The following is a 20,769-nucleotide window of genomic DNA, read 5'->3' as shown; positions in this document are numbered from 1 at the left end:
TAATGATCCATGTACAACTAAGCAAACAAAAAACTTCCTGGAAAAATGCATTGCAATTTGAGGATGCTTATTGGCTAACTGGTCTCTCTGTGTTGTGTTTTTCTCTCAGGTGGCCAATGTTATCCCTGAGCCTGGTGAGCCTGTAAGTACTGTAGAAACCAACAAGATCTCACTTATGTTTAGACATTAATTCCAGTTTGGGATAGGGTTAAAACAGAAAAAAATAAGTGCCTAGCACTGGGATTGAACCACAATCCTCGGAGCCGGAGCATGTGGTTTAAGGCTGTGAGCCTACTTGATATACAGTGGGGGAAAAAAGTATTTAGTCAGCCACCGATTGTGCAAGTTCTCCCACTTAAAAAGATGAGAGGCCTGTAATTTTCATCATAGGTACACGTCAACTATCACAGACAAAATGAGGAAAAAAAATCCAGAAAATCACATTGTAAGCAAATTATGGTGGAAAATAAGTATTTGGTCAATAACAAAAGTTTCTCAATACTTTGTTATATACCCTTTGTTGGCAATGACTCAGGTCAAACGTTTTCTGTAAGTCTTCACAAGGTTTTCACACACTGTTGCTGGTATTTTGGCCCATTCCTCTATGCAGATCTCCTCTAGAGCAGTGATGTTTTGGGGCTGTCGCTGGGCAACACAGACTTTCAACTCCCTCCAAAGATTTTCTATGGGGCTGAGATCTGGAGACTGGCTAGGCCACTCCAGGACCTTGAAATGCTTCTTACGAAGCCACTCCTTCGTTGCCCGGGCGGTGTGTTTGGGATCATTGTCATGCTGAAAGACCCAGCCACGTTTCATCTTCAATGCCCTTGCTGATGGAAGGAGGTTCATTCTTTCCTTTACACGGATCAGTCGTCCTGGTCCCTTTGCAGAAAAACAGCCCCAAAGCATGATGTTTCCACCCCCATGCTTCACAGTAGGAATGGTGTTCTTTGGATGCAACTCAGCATTCTTTGTCCTCCAAACACGACGAGTTGAGTTTTTACCAAAAAGTTCTATTTTGGTTTCATCTGACCATATGACATTCTCCCAATCCTCTTCTGGATCATCCAAATGCACTCTTGCAAACTTCAGACGGGCCTGGACATGTACTGGCTTAAGCAGAGGGACACGTCTGGCACTGCAGGATTTGAGTCCCTGGCAGCGTAGTGTGTTACTGATGGTAGGCTTTGTTACTTTGGTCCCAGCTCTCTGCAGGTCATTCACTAGGCCCCCCCGTGTGGTTCTGGGATTTTTGCTCACCGTTCTTGTGATCATTTTGACCCCACGGGGTGAGATCTTGCGTGGAGCCCCAGATCGAGGGAGATTATCAGTGGTCTTGTATGTCTTCCATTTCTTAATAATTGCTCCCACAGTTGATTTCTTCAAACCAAGCTGCTTACCTATTGCAGATTCAGTCTTCCCAGCCTGGTGCAGGTCTACAATTTTGTTTCTGGTGTCCTTTGACAGCTCTTTGGTCTTGGCCATAGTGGAGTTTGGAGTGTGACTGTTTGAGGTTGTGGACAGGTGATAACAAGTTCAAACAGGTGCCATTAATACAGGTAACGAGTGGAGGACAGAGGAGCCTCTTAAAGAAGAAGTTACAGGTCTGTGAGAGCCAGAAATCTTGCTTGTTTGTAGGTGACCAAATACTTATTTTCCACCATAATTTGCAAAGAAATTCATTAAAAATCCTACAATGTGATTTTCTGGATTTTTTTTCCTCAATTTGTCTGTCATAGTTGACGTGTACCTATGATGAAAATTACAGGCCTCTCTCATCTTTTTAAGTGGGAGAACTTGCACAATTGGTGGCTGACTAAATACTTTTTTCCCCCACTGTAATAGGCTCTCACATAGCCCTTAGTGAATGGTATTGAAGGCATTTCCCAACATCCTGGGGACCTGGATAAACATTGAATACTGATGTCGATCTGGTGTGACCTGGCTGGTAGAAACTGCTCTGTGTTAGAAATGTTCTCCAGGCCTAATGCATGTCTAGGAATATTTTATGTTGATAAAAAAAAAGTGTTTTTCCAGTCCTTGAAACTGTACACAACACGTATTATTACACAGCAATATTTCACAACTTGGACATGCATTTATCCTTTTTCTTTCTCCCTAGGGAACACCTGGAGAGAGAGGAGAAAAGGGAGCGCAGGGGAATCCAGGAGAGAATGTGAGTTATTCAGAATTAAAGGAGCCTTCTACCAAAGGAATAACATTAGGTTGCATTTTTATAGGAGTAAAAAATACAGATTTTCATTAGGAATGTAGTGAAGTGAAAGTTGTACGACTTAAGTAGTACTTCAAAGTATTTTTATTTAAGTACTTTACACCACCGCTGCAGTTAGTGCTTTATGCTTGTACGCTAAAATAGTAACAGTGCTCTATCAATAGGATGGGCACTGTTCACTTTGAAAGGACTCATATGGCATTGCAAAAGAGCAAAATACGGTATAATTTGTTTGATGTTGAACATCATTCTGGGGATGTTACTAACCTGCGTGTTGTCTGAAGGGTCGACGAGGACTGCCTGGTGAACAAGGCTTTGCGGGACTGCCCGGACCACAGGTAAGGAGTTCAGTCAATCAATCAATCAATCAATCAAATGTTATTTATAATTGGACACACCTATTCACAACCCATGTAGAGACAATAACATAAGTAGGGCCCTATAAAATCGGTTGCATTTTTTTGTTGCCTAATACCGTTTTGTACAATGCTTAAAGAACGACTGCTTTTAAAAAGCAATGAATCTCTTTGAAAATGGCCTATGTGGCATCAATATGAGTCAGAAAATGTTATTCTAGTGTCAAAATTGACTACAAGATGTAAATAGGATAATTTTGGTCATAAAGTCAGTCTCGTCTAAAACGGAGTTTGGAACATCCACGCGTCACAAAGGTTAAATTAAGGTATGTCCATTTGCCCACTAACATGGGGTGAACAGCTGCAGTGATTGTTCTCTAACCAATAGCATAGACAGTGCGACAGACCTGCTAGACAGCTCTGACTGTTTACATAAGACAACATGTCGCAATTTTTTTACTTGAGAAATACTGCACCAAACACCTTAGTTAGATGTAAAATTGCACAACTAAAATATCCTTGGCAAAAACGTCAAAATTGATTAATTCTGGGGATTTTGAGGAAGTGAAATAGGCTTCCGCATCTACAGTGTCTCATAGGGGATATCATTAACCAAATGCGGAATTGGTCAGGAAACACACCTCCAAGACTGAAATCTAGTTTTTCTAATGATCAACAGAAACATACACATGCCAATAGTCGTGTTCAGTCGCTCTTTAAACCACATCAGGAGACCATTTTTTAGGTCTGGGAAAAAATCTAAGACATTTTGATTGTGGAGCATATCCTAGTTACCCTTTAATTCATGTGCGCACCTAGCAAGAGGCTATTGTTTAGCTGTGTTTTTGTAGCGCACATGTGATGGTAGAGTTTGCAAAACAAATACCCTGAATTGATGCAAATAATCATGATATAATTTTGCCAGGTAAGCACAGCCTACTTTGTAGTTAACATTTAATTGAGAAGAAGGTTTCCTTGGCATCATCTCTAATGGCTACACAAAGTGGTAGACGCGGGCACCGCACGCACACAGACAGGGAAATTCTGGTCTTCAGAAAGTTGCAGGAAATACGAATCACTGATGCATTCTGTTTATGTCTAATGATAAACTTAGACAAATTAATACATTTTCAATAAATGTAGTTGATTCCCTATAAGCTCAATCATTTTTTGGGATATTGTTGAATTCCGTTTTAATGCACCGCGGATTGTATAGGGCCTTACATAAGGTGTCATCCATTGGAAAATAGAAGCCAAACCTCGACATAATTTGTCATATTATACTGAATGATTTCCACTTACTTCATAGCCTTAAATGACTGGCAAGTTTGTTTGTTATCCCCTTCAATTCAGGGACCTAAAGGTGACATTGGCCCTAAAGGAGAGACTGGGAGACAAGGAGAGCCTGTAAGTTCTGGGTCCTTACTGCGATATATTTGCTCTCAATTACATGTCTGATAATACTATTACATATAGACAGTTGTGAATGAAGTCTTGTTTTTATTCCAGGGTCCTCCAGGATTGCAGGGTACACAGGGCGTCCGTGGACTGCCTGGCAATGTGGTAGGTTAATTTTGTGGAAATGACAACCCAAAAATATTTTCAACATATGGAATTTGTGTGTTGGTGTTCGAGAACGTTCCTAATGCTTTAAACTTTAACCTAATGTGTGCCCTGAACATACTTATCTCTCTGTCTATTACACAGGGCATCCCTGGAACCATTGGACCACCTGGAATAGCTGGACAGAGAGGAGAGCGGGTCAGTAACCGTATCACTGCTTTGCTATATGGATCAAAACGTGATCTCAAATGTGTTGTTCTAGGGACATCATATTGTAACCTGTAACTCGTGTGTTCTAGGGACATCATATTGTAACCCGTAACTCGTGTGTTCTAGGGACATCATATTGTAACCTGTAACCCGTGTGTTCTAGGGACATCATATTGTAACCCGTAACTCGTGTGTTCTAGGGACATCATATTGTAACCTGTAACCCGTGTGTTCTAGGGACATCATATTGTAACCTGTAACCCGTGTGTTCTAGGGACATCATATTGTAACCCGTAACTCGTGTGTTCTAGGGACATCATATTGTAACCTGTAACCCGTGTGTTCTAGGGACATCATATTGTAAGCCGTAACCCGTGTGTTCTAGGGACATCATATTGTAAGCCGTAACTCGTGTGTTCTAGGGACATCATATTGTAACCTGTAACCCGTGTGTTCTAGGGACATCATATTGTAACCTGTAACCCGTGTGTTCTAGGGACCTTCTATTGTAACTCGTGCTGTATGAATGACTACTCTATGCTATGCAACACTATGCTATGCTCATCTCCCTGTGTGTGGTGTGTTCCAGGGAGAGTTGGGGAAGGAGGGTCGTGGTGGCCCCCCAGGCCCTCCTGGAGATGCAGGCATACAAGGACCCCCTGGCCTACCAGGGAAGGGCAAAGACGGACAGAACGTAAGACACAGAAACATCACTCTTCATAAGACATTCAAACCTCGTTTTTACGTTCAAACCTTGAGTTTCTCCTGTCTGTGTGACCACTATAACCAAGGTCGAGAGTTTTGCCTGGTCTTGTGGCATAGTCAGGAAAAACTCCTGACTACAGAGTTAACACATCTAACTTGTTATCCAGACTCTAAGAAATATGAACCAGAGTTTGTTGGCACTTATCCAATCAGGCTCTGGGGTTTCAAATTAAAAGCCCTTCACATCCTGTACGGGTGTTGGCTGCACATGTCCATAAATCAACATGCATTTAAATACAACCATATTACAATATGACTGGTTAGTGGGGTACAACCCACATTATACAGTTATGCCAGCGATTTGACCTGGAACCTGTTTACTCATTTTCTACACCACAGACATATGGTGATAGTGCTGAGAAAGCAAACAAACAGAGCATACGCAGTTTCTGCTTTATCACATGAAACTAATGAAGGAACCCAGCAGGACGGTGTACAGGTGCTGTGTGTGTGGTTCATAACAGTTCCATCTTACTACTGTCAGCTGCTGGCCTATAACATATAACCCTCATGCATACACCAGTACAGTACACTATTTGCACAAATATGTAGTGATTGTTCTCCACTATATTAAATTGGTTTCTGTTACCCTAGTCCAGAGAACTGTAGGACCATTTTATTTTATTCTATAAGACTTTAAATGCCACGTTTTTTTATTTGACCAGCCAGTGGGCTGATAATAGTGTTATGTGTGATATTATATTACAGGGTGATCCTGGACAGCAGGGAATTGAAGGACCGCCCGGCCAGAAGGTAATGTCATTGGGGGTGGAGGGGTAGAGAGAAACATTAATGCCTTGAAGCTAGGGTGATTCTATCTGTTGACAAAAATGTTTTATTTTTCTCTAACTTAGGAAGAAAACAATCCATTCTGGTTGGACAAAAGCAATTTTCTGTGACCACAATACTGTGACTGACACACTGATTTAACAACAACTTTTTTGGGAGCAGGAGATTGGTTGGGGGGGGAGAGACTGGCGAGAGTAATTGATTGAGGATAGTGCAAGGTAGAGGCCATGCATGGACATTCTGTTGATTCCATCTTTGTAGTTGTTAAACATCCTCCATGGTCACCTTTACAACCGCCACAATGAATTCTAAAACTTCTGATTGGATTCTCTGTTGTTAGAAATAAACACAAATGTGATGTATCTTGCCTGAGCAGCCAAGACCTGCAAAGATCAACAACCACTCTGCTCAGCACAGCAGAACTCTCTGAGCCAAACATTACGATAGTACAGTCGTGGTCAAAGGTTTTGAGAATGACACAAATATAAATTTTCACAAAGTCTGCTGCCTCAGTTTTTATGACGCCAATTTGCATATACTCCAGAATGGTATGAAGAGTGATCTGATGAATTGCAATTAATTGCAAAGTCCCTCTCTGCCATGAAAATGAACTTAATCCCCAAAAAACTTTTCCACTGCATTTCAGCCCTGCCACAAAAGGACCAGCTGACAATCATGTCAGTGATTCTCTCGTTAACACAGGTGAGAGTGTTGACGAGGACAAGGCTGGAGATCACTCTGTCATGCTGATTGAGTTAGAATAACAGACTGGAAGCTTTAAAAGGAGGGTGGTGCTTGATTTCATTGTTCTTCCTCTGTTAACCATGGTTACCTGCAAGGAAACACGTGCCGTCATCATTGCTTTGCATAAAAAGGGCTTCACAGGCAAGGATATTGCTGCTAGTAAGATTGCACCTAAATCAACCATTTATCAGATCATCAAGAACTTCAAGGAGAGAGGTTCAATTGTTATGAAGAAGGCGTCAGGGTGCCCAAGAAAGTCCAGCAAGTGCCAGGACCGTCTCCTAAAGTTGATTCAGCTGCGGGATCGGGGCACCACCAGTGCAGAGCTTGCTCAGGAATGGCAGCAGGCAGGTGTGAGTGCATCTGCACGCACAGTGAGGCGAAGACTTTTGGAGGAAGGCCTGGTGTCAAGAAGGGCAGCGAGGAAACTACTTCTCTCCAGGAAAAACATCAGGGACAGACTGATATTCTGCGAAAGGTACAGGGATTGGACTGCTGAAGCCTGGGGTAAAGTCATTTTCTCTGATGAATCCCCTTTCCGATTGTTTGGGGCATCCGGAAAAAAGCTTGTCCGGAGAAGACAAGGTGAGCGCTACCGTCAGTCCTGTGTCATGTCAACAGTAAAGCATCCTGAGACCATTCATGTGTGGGGTTGCTTCTCAGCCAAGGGAGTGGGCTCACTCACAATTTTGCCTAAGAACACAGCCATGAATAAAGAATGGTACCAGCATGATGGAGCACCTTGCATGATGGAGCACCTTGCCATAAGGCAAAAGTGATCACTAAATGGCTCGGGGAACAAAACATTGAAATTTGGCCAGGTAACTCCCCAGACCTTAATCCCATTGAGAACTTGTGGTCGATCCTCAAGAGGCGGGTAGACAAACAAAAACCCACAAATTCTGACAAACTCCAAGCATTGATTATGCAAGAATGGGCTGCCAACAGTCAGGATGTGGCCCAGAAGTTAATTGACAGCATGCCAAGGCAGATTGCAGAGGTCTTGAAAAAGAAGGGTCAACACTTATGGAATGCTTGTAATTATAATTCAGTATACCATAGTAACATCTGACAAAAATATTTAAAACACTGAAGCAGCAAACTTTGTGAAGACCAATACTTGTGTCATTCTCAACTTTTGACCATGACTGTACAGTAATGTCATCAGAGAGTATTGGCTATTGCATTAATAGGACACAGTGTCCCCTGGTTGGATGGTTACCAAGGTTCTGTTGATGTCTCATTGGATGGTAACCAAGGTTCGGTCTGTGTGTTCCAGGGCCAACCCGGATCCAAGGGACTTCAGGGGGTTCCAGGGGACAGGGGTCCTCCAGGAGAAGGCAAAGATGGACCCCCGGTATAGACAACCACGCCATACACACAACCACACACACACACACACACATTCAATCTTGCAGCATATCTTGAACATGTCTGAGAACATTTTCTTTTACAGGGACCTTCAGGGCCCAATGGTGCAGTTGGACCGCCGGTAAAAACATTTTTGTCATAATTATGCTCAGCCTTAGAGTGACAAAGTCAATGTGAAAACGTAAACTGGGTAACGTTCAAATAAAAGTTTAACTGACTGCTGTTTGTTTCCTGATTCAGGGCTTGAGAGGTCTGCCAGGCGTCGCTGGTACACAGGGACCTGCAGGACACAATGGTTTACCAGGAAGACCAGGAGAGAAGGGATCCCCAGGAGAGCCAGTAAGTTGACCAGTACAGTAAATTGCCTTGTAAACGTCCCAACAACACTGCAAACTGAGACCAAATACTGTACCTTCACTATACTGTACCTTCTTTGTCACTGCACTGACATGATGGCACACCTATGGGGATGTATTCAAACTCATGATGTGATAAACAATGTGAAGTTTATAAGTCCAATCAACCTTTGTTTAATAATGGACCAAACAAATATACGCCATCTCTTTCAGGGAGCAGCAGCAGACTTATCGGATTTGAATCTGAAGGTAAGGAGGAGAGCGCCATTACCATAGTACTGTTTCCTCCATCTTGTTAAAGCATACAGTATATTCTGAGACAGACAGATTATTTCATCACTCAGTGTTTCTCTTTGTCCTTCAGGACGTGTGTTCAGACTGCCCAGCCGGACCCCCAGGACAGCCTGGTCTGCCAGGGACACCAGGGGACAAGGGACAAGCTGGATCCCCAGGGAAGAACGGACAGGACGGGTACCAAGTAAGGACAAAGTCAGAGCACCATGCTATTCCATCTGTTGTATGATAAATGTATCTCTTACTGGGAGATGCACATCCTGAATCATTAATAGGATTAATATGATCTTCTCCATACCATTTCTTCATGCTCTAAACACTACAAAGAGAACTTCATAGAAGTAGCATGCCTCAGACTGTAGCCCAGGAGAAGAGCGAGGATTCTCCTGTATCCATCACACTGTTTGACTGAAGTAGCGGGAAGCTATCAGGCTGGCTCTCTCAGCATCGTTAGGCTTCCTGTCCTCTGGGGGGTACAGTGAATGATCAGGACCTGGAGACAGGGCTGCTAATGGTATTTTTAGAGAGCCAGAGATGGGGAGAGAGAGGGAGAAAGACAGACCAGAAAGAGAGATGTAGAGAGAAAGCCTTTAGTTAGCCAGAGACTGATTGTTTCTCTGTCGTTATCATTACAGGGCCAGGCAGGCCCGACCGGACCCACTGGACCCCCAGGAGCTAACGGAGAAAAAGCAAGTCCTCCTCAACCACACCCGCACACTTTTACCTTCCGTAGAACATGAATTATTGAGTTGAAGACCTGAAAACATCCAGTGGTTTGTGTCTGTTATGTCACCTGCCATACAACACAGTGGCCAGAGGTGATATGCATTATTTATTTACTGTTTGTCCTACAGGGTGTGAAAGGTGATAGAGGACCCCAAGGAGGACCTGGAGACAAAGGTGAAATAGGCCACACCGGACCCCCTGGCCACCCCGGTGCTGCTGGTATCATGGGTAATCCTGTGAGTACCTGCCTGTTGGTACTACCAGTACCTACCATAGGCCATCATCTTTGCTGTTTAGTAGCCTAGTTTCATATCCCTGTGTGCTGTATCGCCAACTCCTATGGTTATTGCAGTAGGATGAATGTTCTTTCTGACTCTTCCCTCTTCGTCTCTCTGTAGGGTAACGACGGTCAACCCGGCCCCATCGGTCCCCCAGGAGCCCCTGGAGAAAAAGTCAGGATGTTGTCAATGTGTTTTATTTCCAGACAGCATATTACACTACATGTCATCAGTTTTATATCGGGCTCAACCCACTGGCTGGCCATATAGGTCAACTGGGCTGAGTGTTGTTGTGGCAGAGGTCATTAATCATCCTAGTGTTGTTGTTGATTTATCATGGTTGAATCTGTGGAACTATCTTGTGTTTGTTTTCACCCTGCAGGGCAAGGAGGGGATGAAGGGAATCCAGGGTCCACCAGGTCTACCAGGCTTAATGGTGAGAAACTGTGTTGATAAAGTTTTGTGAAAGAATATAAATTACCTGCTAAAGACTTAGTATTCATAGAGGTTGTTGTGGTATTGTTACTATCTCAAGCTATCCATGATAACATAAGTGTAACTTGGAGTGGACTGTAAATAAACATTTCGAAAATCAAGGCTAAATGCTAAAAGGCTGAAAGCTGAATGTTCCGCAGGGTCAAATGGGTAAAATTGGCAAAGATGGCCGCCAAGGAGAACAAGGAGAATCTGTGAGTACACATGATATGGCCTGATTATATTCCCAGGATATCCTGTATGTCCTGTATATCCTATTGGGACTTCATTTCCAGGGATACATTATGTACATAATCAGTCATAATGGTCCCTGGTTATACAGTGCATTCGGAAAGTATTCAGACCCCTTGCCTTTTTCCAAATTTTGTTACGTTACAGCCTTATTCTAAAATTGATTAAATTGTTTATTACTTCCTCATCAATCTACACACAATACCCCATAATGACAAAGCAAAAACTGTTTTTTAGAAATGTTTGCAAATGTGTGTATGTATGTATATGTGTATATATATATAAAACAAAGAAATATCACATTTACAAAAGTATTCAGACCCTTTACTCAGTACTTTGTTGAAGCATCTTTGGCAGTGATTACAGCCTTGAGTCTTCTTGGGTATGACGCTACAAGCTTGTGCCAAAGCCACTCCTGCGTTGTCTTGGCTGTGTGCTTAGGGTCGTTGTCCTGTTGGAAGGTGAACCTTCACCCCAGTCTGAGGTCCTGAGTGCTCTGGAGCAGGTTTTCATCAAGGATCTATCTGTACTTTGCTCCGTTCATCTTTCCCTCGATCCTGACTAGTCTCCCAGTCCCTGCCACTGAAAAACATCCCCACAGCATGATGCTGCCACCACCATGCTTCACCGTAGGGATGGTGCCAGCTTTCCTCCAGACGTGGCGCTTGGCATTCAGGCCAAATAGTTCAATCTTGGTTTCATTAGACCAGATAATCTTGTTTCGCATGGTCTGAGAGTCCTTTAGGTGTCTTTTGGCAAACTCCAAGTGGGCTGTCATGTGCCTTTTGGCTTCCGTCTGGACACTCTACCATAAAGGCCTGATTGGTGGAGTACTGCAGAGATGGTTGTTCTGCTGGAAGGTTCTCCCATCTCCACAGAGGAACTCTGGAGCTCTGTCAGAGTGACCATCGGGTTCTTGGTCACCTCCCTGACCAAGGCCCTTCCCCCTCGATTGCTCAGTTTGGCCCGGGTGGCCAGTCTAGGAAGAGTCTTGTGGGTTCCAAACTTCTTCCTTCTAATGATGATGGAGGCCACTGTGTTCTTGGGGACCTTCAATGCTGCAGAAATGTTTTGGTACCTTTCCCCAGATCTGTGCCTCAACACAATTCTGTCTCATAGCTCTACGGACAATTTGTTTGACCTCATGGCTTGGTTTTTGCTCTGACATGCACTGTCAACTGTGGGACCTTATATAGACAGGTGTGTGCCTTTCCAAATCATGTCCACTCAATTGAATTTACCATAGGTGGACTCCAATCAAGTTGTAAAAACAACTCAAGGATGATCAATGGAAACAGGATGCAACTGAGCTCAATTTCGAGTCTCATAGCAAAGGGTCTGAATACTTATGTGAGTAAGGTATTTCTATTTTTTTTATTTTTAATACATTTGCAAACATTTCTAAAATCCTCTTTTCACTTTGTCATTATGGGTTAATGTGTGTAGATTGATGAGGAATGTTTTATTTAATTAATTCTAGAATAAGGGCTGTAACGTAACAAAATGTGGAAAAAGGGAAGGGGTCTGAAAACTTTCAGAATGTACTGTACATGGCAAAATGTGTGTCCCCTTTATATTTACCTGCACATCATTCCCTTGGTCTGTGTAATCTAAGTGTGAGTGTTGTGATCTCAGGGTAAACAAGGAGAGCCAGGACCACCAGGACAGCCAGGACTCAGGGGAATGCCTGTGAGTAACTAAAATTGTGGGAAGTATTATTTAACCGTGTGGTTAATGGAAATATCCTTTCACTAGTAATATTGGTGTATTCATGTTGATGATTCTCTCCATACAGGGCTTCAAGGGTCACAGAGGAGAGCCTGGACCACCAGGGTCAAAGGTCAGTCCATTGACTCCCATGTCACAATAGGCAACACATCAGATGACTAGGCCATAACTTGTTGAATATAACGTGGGCTTATGTCTTCCCTGGTCTGTCAAGATCAAATCATCTCACTCTCAAAATTGTGACACATGCCTACTCTCATTAAATCTCACTCAGCTCTAGGATACGATATCTGTCACAGTAGTGTGACCAATAGCATGTCTCAATATAGTGTGACCTATTATAGTGTGACCAATAGCATGCCTCATTACAGACACCACTGAGTCACTGAAACACAGTGCCAGGCTCACATCCCTCCAGCCTTTTCTCTGACAGAGATGGACCAAGTGCCCAAGTGCATCACCAGAACACCTCTCTTAAGACAGAGCATTATGTTGGTTTGACTCCTATCTGCCTATGGATTTTATAGACCACATTAGATGTATAAGAATGTCTCGCCTTGACCCCAGACTCGTACATCCAGGCCATCAAGGTCAAGGGGTGGAGTTTTCCTCTAATCCCTATAGATTTTACCAGTGGAGCCACTTTCTATAGCTATAATCAAAACATTTTGATTAAATTAGGAAAAGAGAAGCCTATTGTGAATTGATTGGTTGCGTTGATTAATATCTTTCTGTCCTCGACCAATCAGGGTGAAGATGGAAAGGAAGGACGTAGCGGACCGGAGGGTAAACCTGGCCAAGACGTGAGTGAGAACACCAATTTAACCAATCATAACTCTGTAAGTATCAACATACAGGGAATGTCTTACTAATGTATGCGTTGTGTTTGTTTTTGAAGGGTAATATTGGACCACCTGGACCAGAGGGCCTGGCTGGCCAGAGAGGGGAGAATGTAAGTCACCTTTATACTGCAGTAGACAAGCCTTTATCTGCTGACACTTAGCACACCAGACCTAGCACGATGACAACCTGGTGATAGAAAGTCAAAAAGTGTCTGTATTTCTCTCTCTGTCTCTCTCTCTCACTCTTTCTTTCTCACTCTTTCTGTCTCTCTGTCTCTGTCTCTGTCTCTCTCTCTCTGGTCTCTCTCTCTGGTCTCTCTCTCTCTGGTCTCTCTCTCTCTCTCTGGTCTCTCTCTCTCTCTCTCTCTGGTCTCTCTCTCTCTCTCTCTGGTCTCTCTCTCTCTCTCTCTGGTATCTCTCTCTCTCTCTCTCTCTGGTCTCTCTCTGGTCTCTCTCTCTCTGGTCTCTCTCTCTCTGGTCTCTCTCTCTATCTCTTTCTCCCTCCCTCCTTCCATCTCTACCTCTCAACCTCTCTCAAGGGTAAACCTGGTGAACCAGGACCTTCAGGAAAGGCAGGAGCCCCTGGTACTCCAGTGAGTGATTATTTATTTATATACAGCAGAAACTGCTCTTAACATTGCAGACATTGTGGTCCTAGCTTCTGTGAAAACAGAAATGTGCACATGCAGTGAAATGCTGTTTGTATTTAGCGAACACAGCAGCTTCCCTCTGCCCTGTATCTGGTTCTCTACAGCCAGCTAGATCAAGCCCCACCAAGCCCCACCAAGCCCTTGTAAATATGAATATTAATCACTTGCAGCTGTTTCATCTTCCACCGCAAGATCTTTTATGAGATTTACCTCCAAGAATAGCAACGTTCGTAAGAACATCAGATAGCTAAACGTTAGGTTAATCTCACCCAAGTGGGGCTGCCTGTGAGTGTTCAACTACAGTATGACTAAAGTATGACTACGCCATGTGAAAGTCATAAGCCCCAATGTTTCTGTGTGTACAGGGTCAGGCTGGAGCCAAGGGAGATGCTGGGAACCCAGGATTACCAGGCTTTAGTGGTCCCAAGGGACCCTCGGTAAATAGGGATTCCTGCTCCTTTTGTTGTCAACGTTATCACTAGCGTGCTAAGCTACTGTTACTACGTCTCCTAGTCCTACCACTCATGTTGGAACAGTCTGAGTTGATGTTCTGCCATAAGAGGATCTGAAGTTACAAGCGTTTCTGATTTAATCAAATGTCTCTGCCTTCGATCTCTCTATCTATCTAGGGTCCTACTGGTCCTGTCGGTCCAGAGGGGAAACAGGTAAGAACCATTAATTGATTGATTGATTCGTTTGTTGATAGATTTTTGGAGATGTATTTCAATTTTCATCAGCTACTTTTATCATCTTTACACTATGAAATGGATTTGTTGTGGAACATGGATTGGGAGATGTCTTGCCCACAACACATTAAACCAACTCCTTGTCTGTTTCACAGGGTATGTTAGGCAGAGCAGGAGAACGTGGAGTCAAAGGAGAGAGGGTGAGTACATACAGGAGCCTGCCCAACCAAAGACCATAAACAACATTGTTTATATTGTCTCCGGGTGTGTTTTGTTGGATGTCTTTGTAGGGCGACTCAGGTGGGAAGGGAGATAAGGGACCTGTTGGAGATTCAGGTATGCCTGGTAACCCGGGGCCCCCAGGCCGTAAGGGCCACACAGGGATGATGGGTATGTCCGGGCCCCCAGGAGAGGTGGGACTTACCGGGCCTCGGGGAACACCTGGAAACCCTGGACAACCAGGACCACGGGTGAGTAGTGACCTGAATACTTGCATTAGCTACCCAGAGTAAACCGCCAGGTTTTAGCTCAGCAGGACAACACAGTCTTGTGGTTTACAAAATCTGGTTCAAACCCAGACACAGTCAAAGTGCTATAGACAATAGTACAGACATCTAGAAATCGATTACATAAACATGATAATTTCTCCTTCCAACAGGGAGAGTCAACATCACTGGAAACAATGAGAAGGCTGATCCAGGAGGAACTAGCTAAAGCGTTAGATGGTGAGACTGGCGTATTGTAATCCTTCTACCCCCCCCCCCCCCCCCAAAAAAAAAAAAAAAAAAAGGATAATTGTAAAGTGGTTATCCCACTGGCTATAGGGTGAATGCACCAATTTGTAGTCGCTCTGGATAAGAGCGTCTGCTAAATGACGTAAATGTGCCCTTGAGCAAGGCACTTAACCCTAATTGCTCCTGTAAGTCGCTCTGGATAAGAGCGTCTGCTAAATGACTAAAATGTAAAAATGTAAAATGTTAGGGACAATGGGACATTAGTGCAATCTGCGATGTATGTTTGACCTCATATAAGCTGTGCAAGTCATAATCGTGTCTGTGTGTTCCACCTCCAGCCAAAATGGCGTACCTGATGGCCCAGATCCAGCCGGGCCATGTGAAGAGCACGGCAGGTCGGCCAGGACCTCCAGGCCCCTCAGGGAAAGACGGGAGCCACGGTCGCCCCGGACCCCCAGGGGAGCCTGGCATGCCTGGGCAGAATGGAGGAGACGGCATGAGGGGACCCATGGGTCCTAAAGGTAATTGATCCAAAGTGAAGACCCCATTGTTATTGGTCACACATACTGTATTTATTGGTTCAGATAAACAGACACTGTGAGAGCATAATATTAAAAACTGTAATATTGTCAAACCACTACATGAGAGGTTTCAGGTTTCCACTACACCCAGAAAACACATTTTTGCCAACCATTGATAATAGTTGCCTTTGGTGGTCTTGATTTAGGTTGTCTTGATTCAGACACTGTCTGTATGAACATCATTGTGAGTGTTATGTCTGTCATCTCTGTGACGTCCAGGTGAGAGAGGATCCAGAGGAGACAAGGGGGAAAACGGAGTTGGACAGAGAGGAGAGACTGGACCATCTGGTCCTATAGGTACAGTACTGTTCCTCTATTACAGCATTACATCAATAGAATGTCTCTATTACTACTATGTCATTCTTAATGGATGATTGTTTGTATCCATCTTGAGATCCTTAGTTGCTAAACTATGCGCTATCCAGCACGAGTGGGGTGAGTGACTGAGTGACTGACACATGAACTTCCTAAGAAAGCAGCAGTTGCTTCAGTGTGACTCTTTGCCATTCACTTTACCATTTAATGTGACTTTGCTATTCCACCCTCCAGGTCCAGCAGGTATGCCAGGCTACGGTAAGGACGGGCAGCCCGGGGCGGCTGGAGCTCAGGGAGAACCAGGGAACCCTGGCCCCCATGGCCAGCCAGGCCCCAGCGGACCCCCAGGACAGTGTGACCCCTCCCAGTGTGCCTACTACGCTAGTCTGGGATCACGACCCCACACCAAGAACGTCAAGGGGACTTAAAGAGACAGAGACACACAAACAGAGGGTGCATCCGAAATGGCAACCTCTTCCTTATATAGTGCACTACTTTTGTCAAAAGTAGTGCACTATAAAGGGAATAGGATGCCATTTTGGACGCAACCAGAGAGCTACAAGTCCAGCTATTTATGAACTGGGATGTGTTAGGATGAGCCAAGAACTTTTCTTTCCATAAAGATATATCTCCTCAGTTTGGAGGGAGCTCGAGAGAAGTGTTCTGCCTGCCTGCCGGTCAGAATTTGTTTGTGTTTGTTTTTGTTATGGGGGTTTGGGGGTGGAATGACCAGGGGAAGTGGGTGTGGAGGGTTGGCTCGGAGGACCATGTAAAAGACCACAGACTACAGTCATGCTTACTGGGCTATAATGTGGCGGCACAGAACCAGGCCTGGGTTCAAATAGTATTTGAACCAATGGAATAGTCCCCAAAAGTGCAAACCCTGCCGATCTGTCACTTTAGGTAGGCTCAATCAAACCCTCAAAACTATTTCAAAGAAAACAAATACCATATGTACCCATATCTGGTAAAAGATGGAGCCACAGTTACAGAACGGCCATTTAACTGACTCCAAGTTATACCGTAATAGTGTCGTCACTCTCCCAGCCTACACAGTCATCAGACTGTTATGGGTTTAACATTAGATTTAACTTCAGCCCATCAGTCAATGGCCATATCATTGATCCAGCGGTAGGCAGCTCCTCTGGAGTCAACTGGTAATGATCCAGTCAAGTTATTTTTATTGATGGGAAGGGAAGATTAGCCTTACTGAGGCACAATCTGAAATATAAATATTACGTTTCATAGAAGGATCTTTAATGAGCCTGTGGATGGTGGTGAACGACTGCATGCTTTGTTTTGCCTTGCCTGTAAGCTTCTAATAGTGCAATTGTCTTGAATAATGATAGCCGGGCCACCAGTACTAGTCAAGGTGAATACTGAACTCTCACATTCTCTGGGTATCTGTAGAACTCTTATTACTATCCTGACCTTATTACAAACTAAGATACTGTGTCAACAACAAAACCATTTGTGACAGCTTTAATTGCCTATTGTACAGTGTTTGTTCATTGTTCCTCCAAAGGGAATCCAACTTCATGAATGTGTAAGGTCGTCAAGTAGACAAGACCCATAAGACTTTCAAAAGGAAATGGAAAACTAGAAAATAAAAACTACATTTCCCCTTTCGTTTCTACTTAAGTGTCTCTGGTGATTCCACAGAGTCTGCCAGTAAACAGTCTGGAGAGAGAAGGCACTAAAACCACAGCCTTTGTTCCACTCATTCCTCAAACGTTGCTTGTTTCCTGGTTTCACGCTACGGTCTCTCTAACGTGTCACTTCCTCCTGCTTATTAGCCAGTCCCCCTGTGGCACAGGCAGGCCGGGGACACAGTGACTCAAATAAAGACATTGTTTTTAACTAAATCTTTAAGTGCTATACAAAATGAGTTCCTTCTTCCCTGTATTGTGTATTCTGAATGGTAAAGTCAGTGAGTATTCTGTCTGAAGGATGTCTTCCTCACTCATCCCACGTCCCTGGTGGACCAATTATACCCTCTCTAAAACTCACAAGATGAGTCGAGGGAGAGAGAGTCAGTAAAAAAAATACAATAGATAGCTCACTGCTCACTCTAGGGGAATTATTTTGGTTTGAAAAAGGAGAAGAAATGTAACACATCAACGTTGCGAAATGTTCATCAGGTCACCAATAAAGTAAAATAGATATATTGTCTTTTAGGCCTTCCTTATATGGATGTGAGCCTGGATTCAGCATGTATTTCTAGAACACAGTAAGAACACCCACAGTGTTCCAGAACCCAGGCCAACACCAACAGTGTTCCAGAACCCAGGCCAACAGCCACAGGGTTCCAGAACCCAGGCCAACAGCCACAGGGTTCCAGAACGCAGGCCAACACCCACAGTGAAAACACTGCTTGGCCATCTGCACCTCAGGTCACTTCATTGAAGGTAATCCAAAGTGCTCTCCTGAATATTTAAAGCTAAACATTCTGTGCCTACATTGCCCATTGTACTGTAGCCTATAAAACGGTGCCTCATGATCCATAGCAGTCAAAGGAACAGATATACTCTTCACTGACTTCAATACACTTTACTACCACATCACAGTGGAGATGAGTCGACTTCGTTATGAATTACGTTTCAGAATGCCAGAATGCCAAATAGGAGCTATATAACAATAACATAATGGTTTTGTAAATGGAAAACGCTTGTTAGCCCATTGATATGAACATTAGAATGTCTGATGTTTGCTGCCAGTGCTCCCAATGCAAATAATGCATAAGGTGCTAGTTTATAATTATGTTTGGCTTGTTTCCTCATTTCATATACATTTGTGATCATTCAAAACAACCAACTGTATGTAACTGATTTAGAGTTTTTGTTAATTATACTGTTAAATTATTCACAGTTTGAACTACCAGTAGCTTACCGTATGTGGAATGTTAAAAATGGTTTTACGATGGTAATCCTTACCTGTTTATCCTAAAAGATTGGTGCTAAAATATCCTAAATTAGTGGCTGGTATATTTGTACGTATTGGAAAGGTATGTTATGTACTGTATCATGTTGTAATAAAGACTGGAACAGATCCATTTTTTAGAAAAAGGCTTTTCCTTTCCTTTGTGAGTCATCTTTCTGTGTCCTCTTATAAGTGCAGGTTTGATCAATGTTTAATACTACCAGCTAATTTACCAGTAGACCCTGCAGGCATATGACAAGTCCATTGCTTCTATTGAACATCAATAGCAACTTCTACAGACCCATTGAAATGAACAGTAATCGCTCAGTTTTACATTTTCTCCCGGCATCATTTGCATAGCAAGCACGATTGGCACTTCTGTAAAATATCTAACCAATTTTTTAGTGCTAATTAGAATTTTAATTTTGCTGAAATTATCCATTGTTCAACTGTTGGTATGTTAGTGTTTTATGGACAACCTATAACCTATTATTCTATGGGATGCCAGTAGATCCATGATTAGACCTATGAGGACAAATAGATTATGTTGAGAGGGGGAAGAGGGGGAGGAGGTGGAGGAGGAGGGGGAGGAGGAGGGGGATGGGGAGGAGGAGGAGGAGGAGGAGAGGAAGGAGGAGGAGGCTAGTTCTAGCCTGCAGTAGCCCAATCTCCTGTTTTCAGCCACCGGCCAGCAGCCTTCTAAAGGTCATATTGACTCAATAAATGAAGCTCTGGTGTATAGACTCAGAGGATGGGATTTTGACTCTCTCAGTAAATAGGCAACGGTGGACTGCAAGACCCTGCAGACGTCTGTAACAAAGACTGACCAACCTGGTGCCCTGTAGGTCTTGGTCCATCCCCTGGATGTAACAGCGTCAACAGATAGAACTCTAATGGTAATCATGATGTCACAAAACATCTCTCAAATGGTAATGCTGAAAGTCATAAAGCTGTCAATACATTTTGGTATTCTGTGAATGCATGTTATATCTGTCTCGAAGGACCAACATAAAAAAAATTGACTAATGGTTTGTTCTAAAATACTTCCCTAAAGGTAAAGGTAGCTGTTTTTACATTCATAAAAACAACTCACGGGTCTGATGTGAAATATTTCCCAAACAAAACAGTTTATTACATTGTTAGAAAAAAATAAACAGGGAAGAACATGTGTACTCGTACTGTACAACCTCTGTATAACATACATCCTATGTTCAAGTGACTGAATGAAAACATGAATTACCAATATCTGTCTATGGCTCATCATGGTAGTGGACTTTTGCCGTTATTTATTGTTTATTGATCAATATTGAAAATGAATGATTCCAAAGCGCAGTTTGAGGTTTTCTTATTTGTGAAAGGCTGAACTTCGTATTGTACATGGTGCTGGAGAGGACGTTTTTGATGACTTTATTTAAACAAGGAATTAAAGAGTACATGCATAGAAGAAAAATACACACATTATTTACCTTTGTATTACTTGAAAACCAAGATATTGCCCTGTTTGTCTACCTGAATCTGTGGGTATGAATTGAACAGCATGAATTGAACAATATGGTCATTTTAGAAGTTTTTGTAATTTGCATTTGTCTTTGGGACAGCACTTGGGCCATGATGGGCCACTCATCAGTTGAAAGGCTAGCTTAAAATCAATAGCAGCTGTCTTAGAAAGCACAACATCAGATAAGCTCTCTCTACAAAGAACGAGGCATCAGTCAAAAATATGAAAAGTTAGTTATCTATACAGTATTCTAAATTACATTTGCCTCTGTTTCTCTTTGGTTCCGTGGTGCGATGATGGAGACATGTGAAGACTCCCATGTATTACCCCTCCTGAACTGGGTACCTCACGTCTCTCTTGCTGCTGCTAGAGATGGAATGTGTTCCGAGGTTCTGTTTGTGTTCC

At 43.2% G+C, this 20,769-nt stretch overlaps 1 protein-coding gene across 1 annotated transcript in view; it reads left to right on the top strand.

Moving 5' to 3' along the window:
* Positions 1-16,375, top strand: part of LOC311118022 (uncharacterized protein) — a gene marked incomplete at both ends in the record, with an annotated part of 40,062 nt that extends 23,687 nt beyond the window's left edge. The window contains 31 exons of the mRNA XM_084192906.1: positions 110-142; positions 2,123-2,176; positions 2,518-2,571; positions 3,943-3,996; positions 4,099-4,152; positions 4,297-4,350; positions 4,952-5,056; positions 5,836-5,880; positions 7,940-8,017; positions 8,117-8,152; positions 8,272-8,370; positions 8,601-8,636; positions 8,752-8,865; positions 9,317-9,370; positions 9,536-9,643; positions 9,806-9,859; positions 10,068-10,121; positions 10,321-10,374; positions 12,047-12,100; positions 12,207-12,251; positions 12,889-12,942; positions 13,038-13,091; positions 13,521-13,574; positions 13,997-14,068; positions 14,261-14,296; positions 14,473-14,517; positions 14,608-14,787; positions 14,976-15,042; positions 15,390-15,572; positions 15,852-15,929; positions 16,182-16,375. Of these exons, the coding sequence (XP_084049032.1) occupies positions 110-142; positions 2,123-2,176; positions 2,518-2,571; positions 3,943-3,996; positions 4,099-4,152; positions 4,297-4,350; positions 4,952-5,056; positions 5,836-5,880; positions 7,940-8,017; positions 8,117-8,152; positions 8,272-8,370; positions 8,601-8,636; positions 8,752-8,865; positions 9,317-9,370; positions 9,536-9,643; positions 9,806-9,859; positions 10,068-10,121; positions 10,321-10,374; positions 12,047-12,100; positions 12,207-12,251; positions 12,889-12,942; positions 13,038-13,091; positions 13,521-13,574; positions 13,997-14,068; positions 14,261-14,296; positions 14,473-14,517; positions 14,608-14,787; positions 14,976-15,042; positions 15,390-15,572; positions 15,852-15,929; positions 16,182-16,375 (2,256 nt within the window). The remainder of the gene's footprint in view (positions 1-109; positions 143-2,122; positions 2,177-2,517; positions 2,572-3,942; positions 3,997-4,098; positions 4,153-4,296; positions 4,351-4,951; positions 5,057-5,835; positions 5,881-7,939; positions 8,018-8,116; positions 8,153-8,271; positions 8,371-8,600; positions 8,637-8,751; positions 8,866-9,316; positions 9,371-9,535; positions 9,644-9,805; positions 9,860-10,067; positions 10,122-10,320; positions 10,375-12,046; positions 12,101-12,206; positions 12,252-12,888; positions 12,943-13,037; positions 13,092-13,520; positions 13,575-13,996; positions 14,069-14,260; positions 14,297-14,472; positions 14,518-14,607; positions 14,788-14,975; positions 15,043-15,389; positions 15,573-15,851; positions 15,930-16,181) is intronic.
* Positions 16,376-20,769: the final 4,394 nt, after the last annotated feature.

This window comes from Coregonus lavaretus (genome assembly GCF_964263955.1).
Source record: "Coregonus lavaretus genome assembly, contig: HAP1_SCAFFOLD_2512, whole genome shotgun sequence".
Classification (NCBI taxonomy): Eukaryota; Metazoa; Chordata; class Actinopteri; order Salmoniformes; family Salmonidae; genus Coregonus; species Coregonus lavaretus.
Note: the sequence above shows the minus strand (reverse complement) of the source record. Positions and strands in the feature narration are given on the sequence as shown.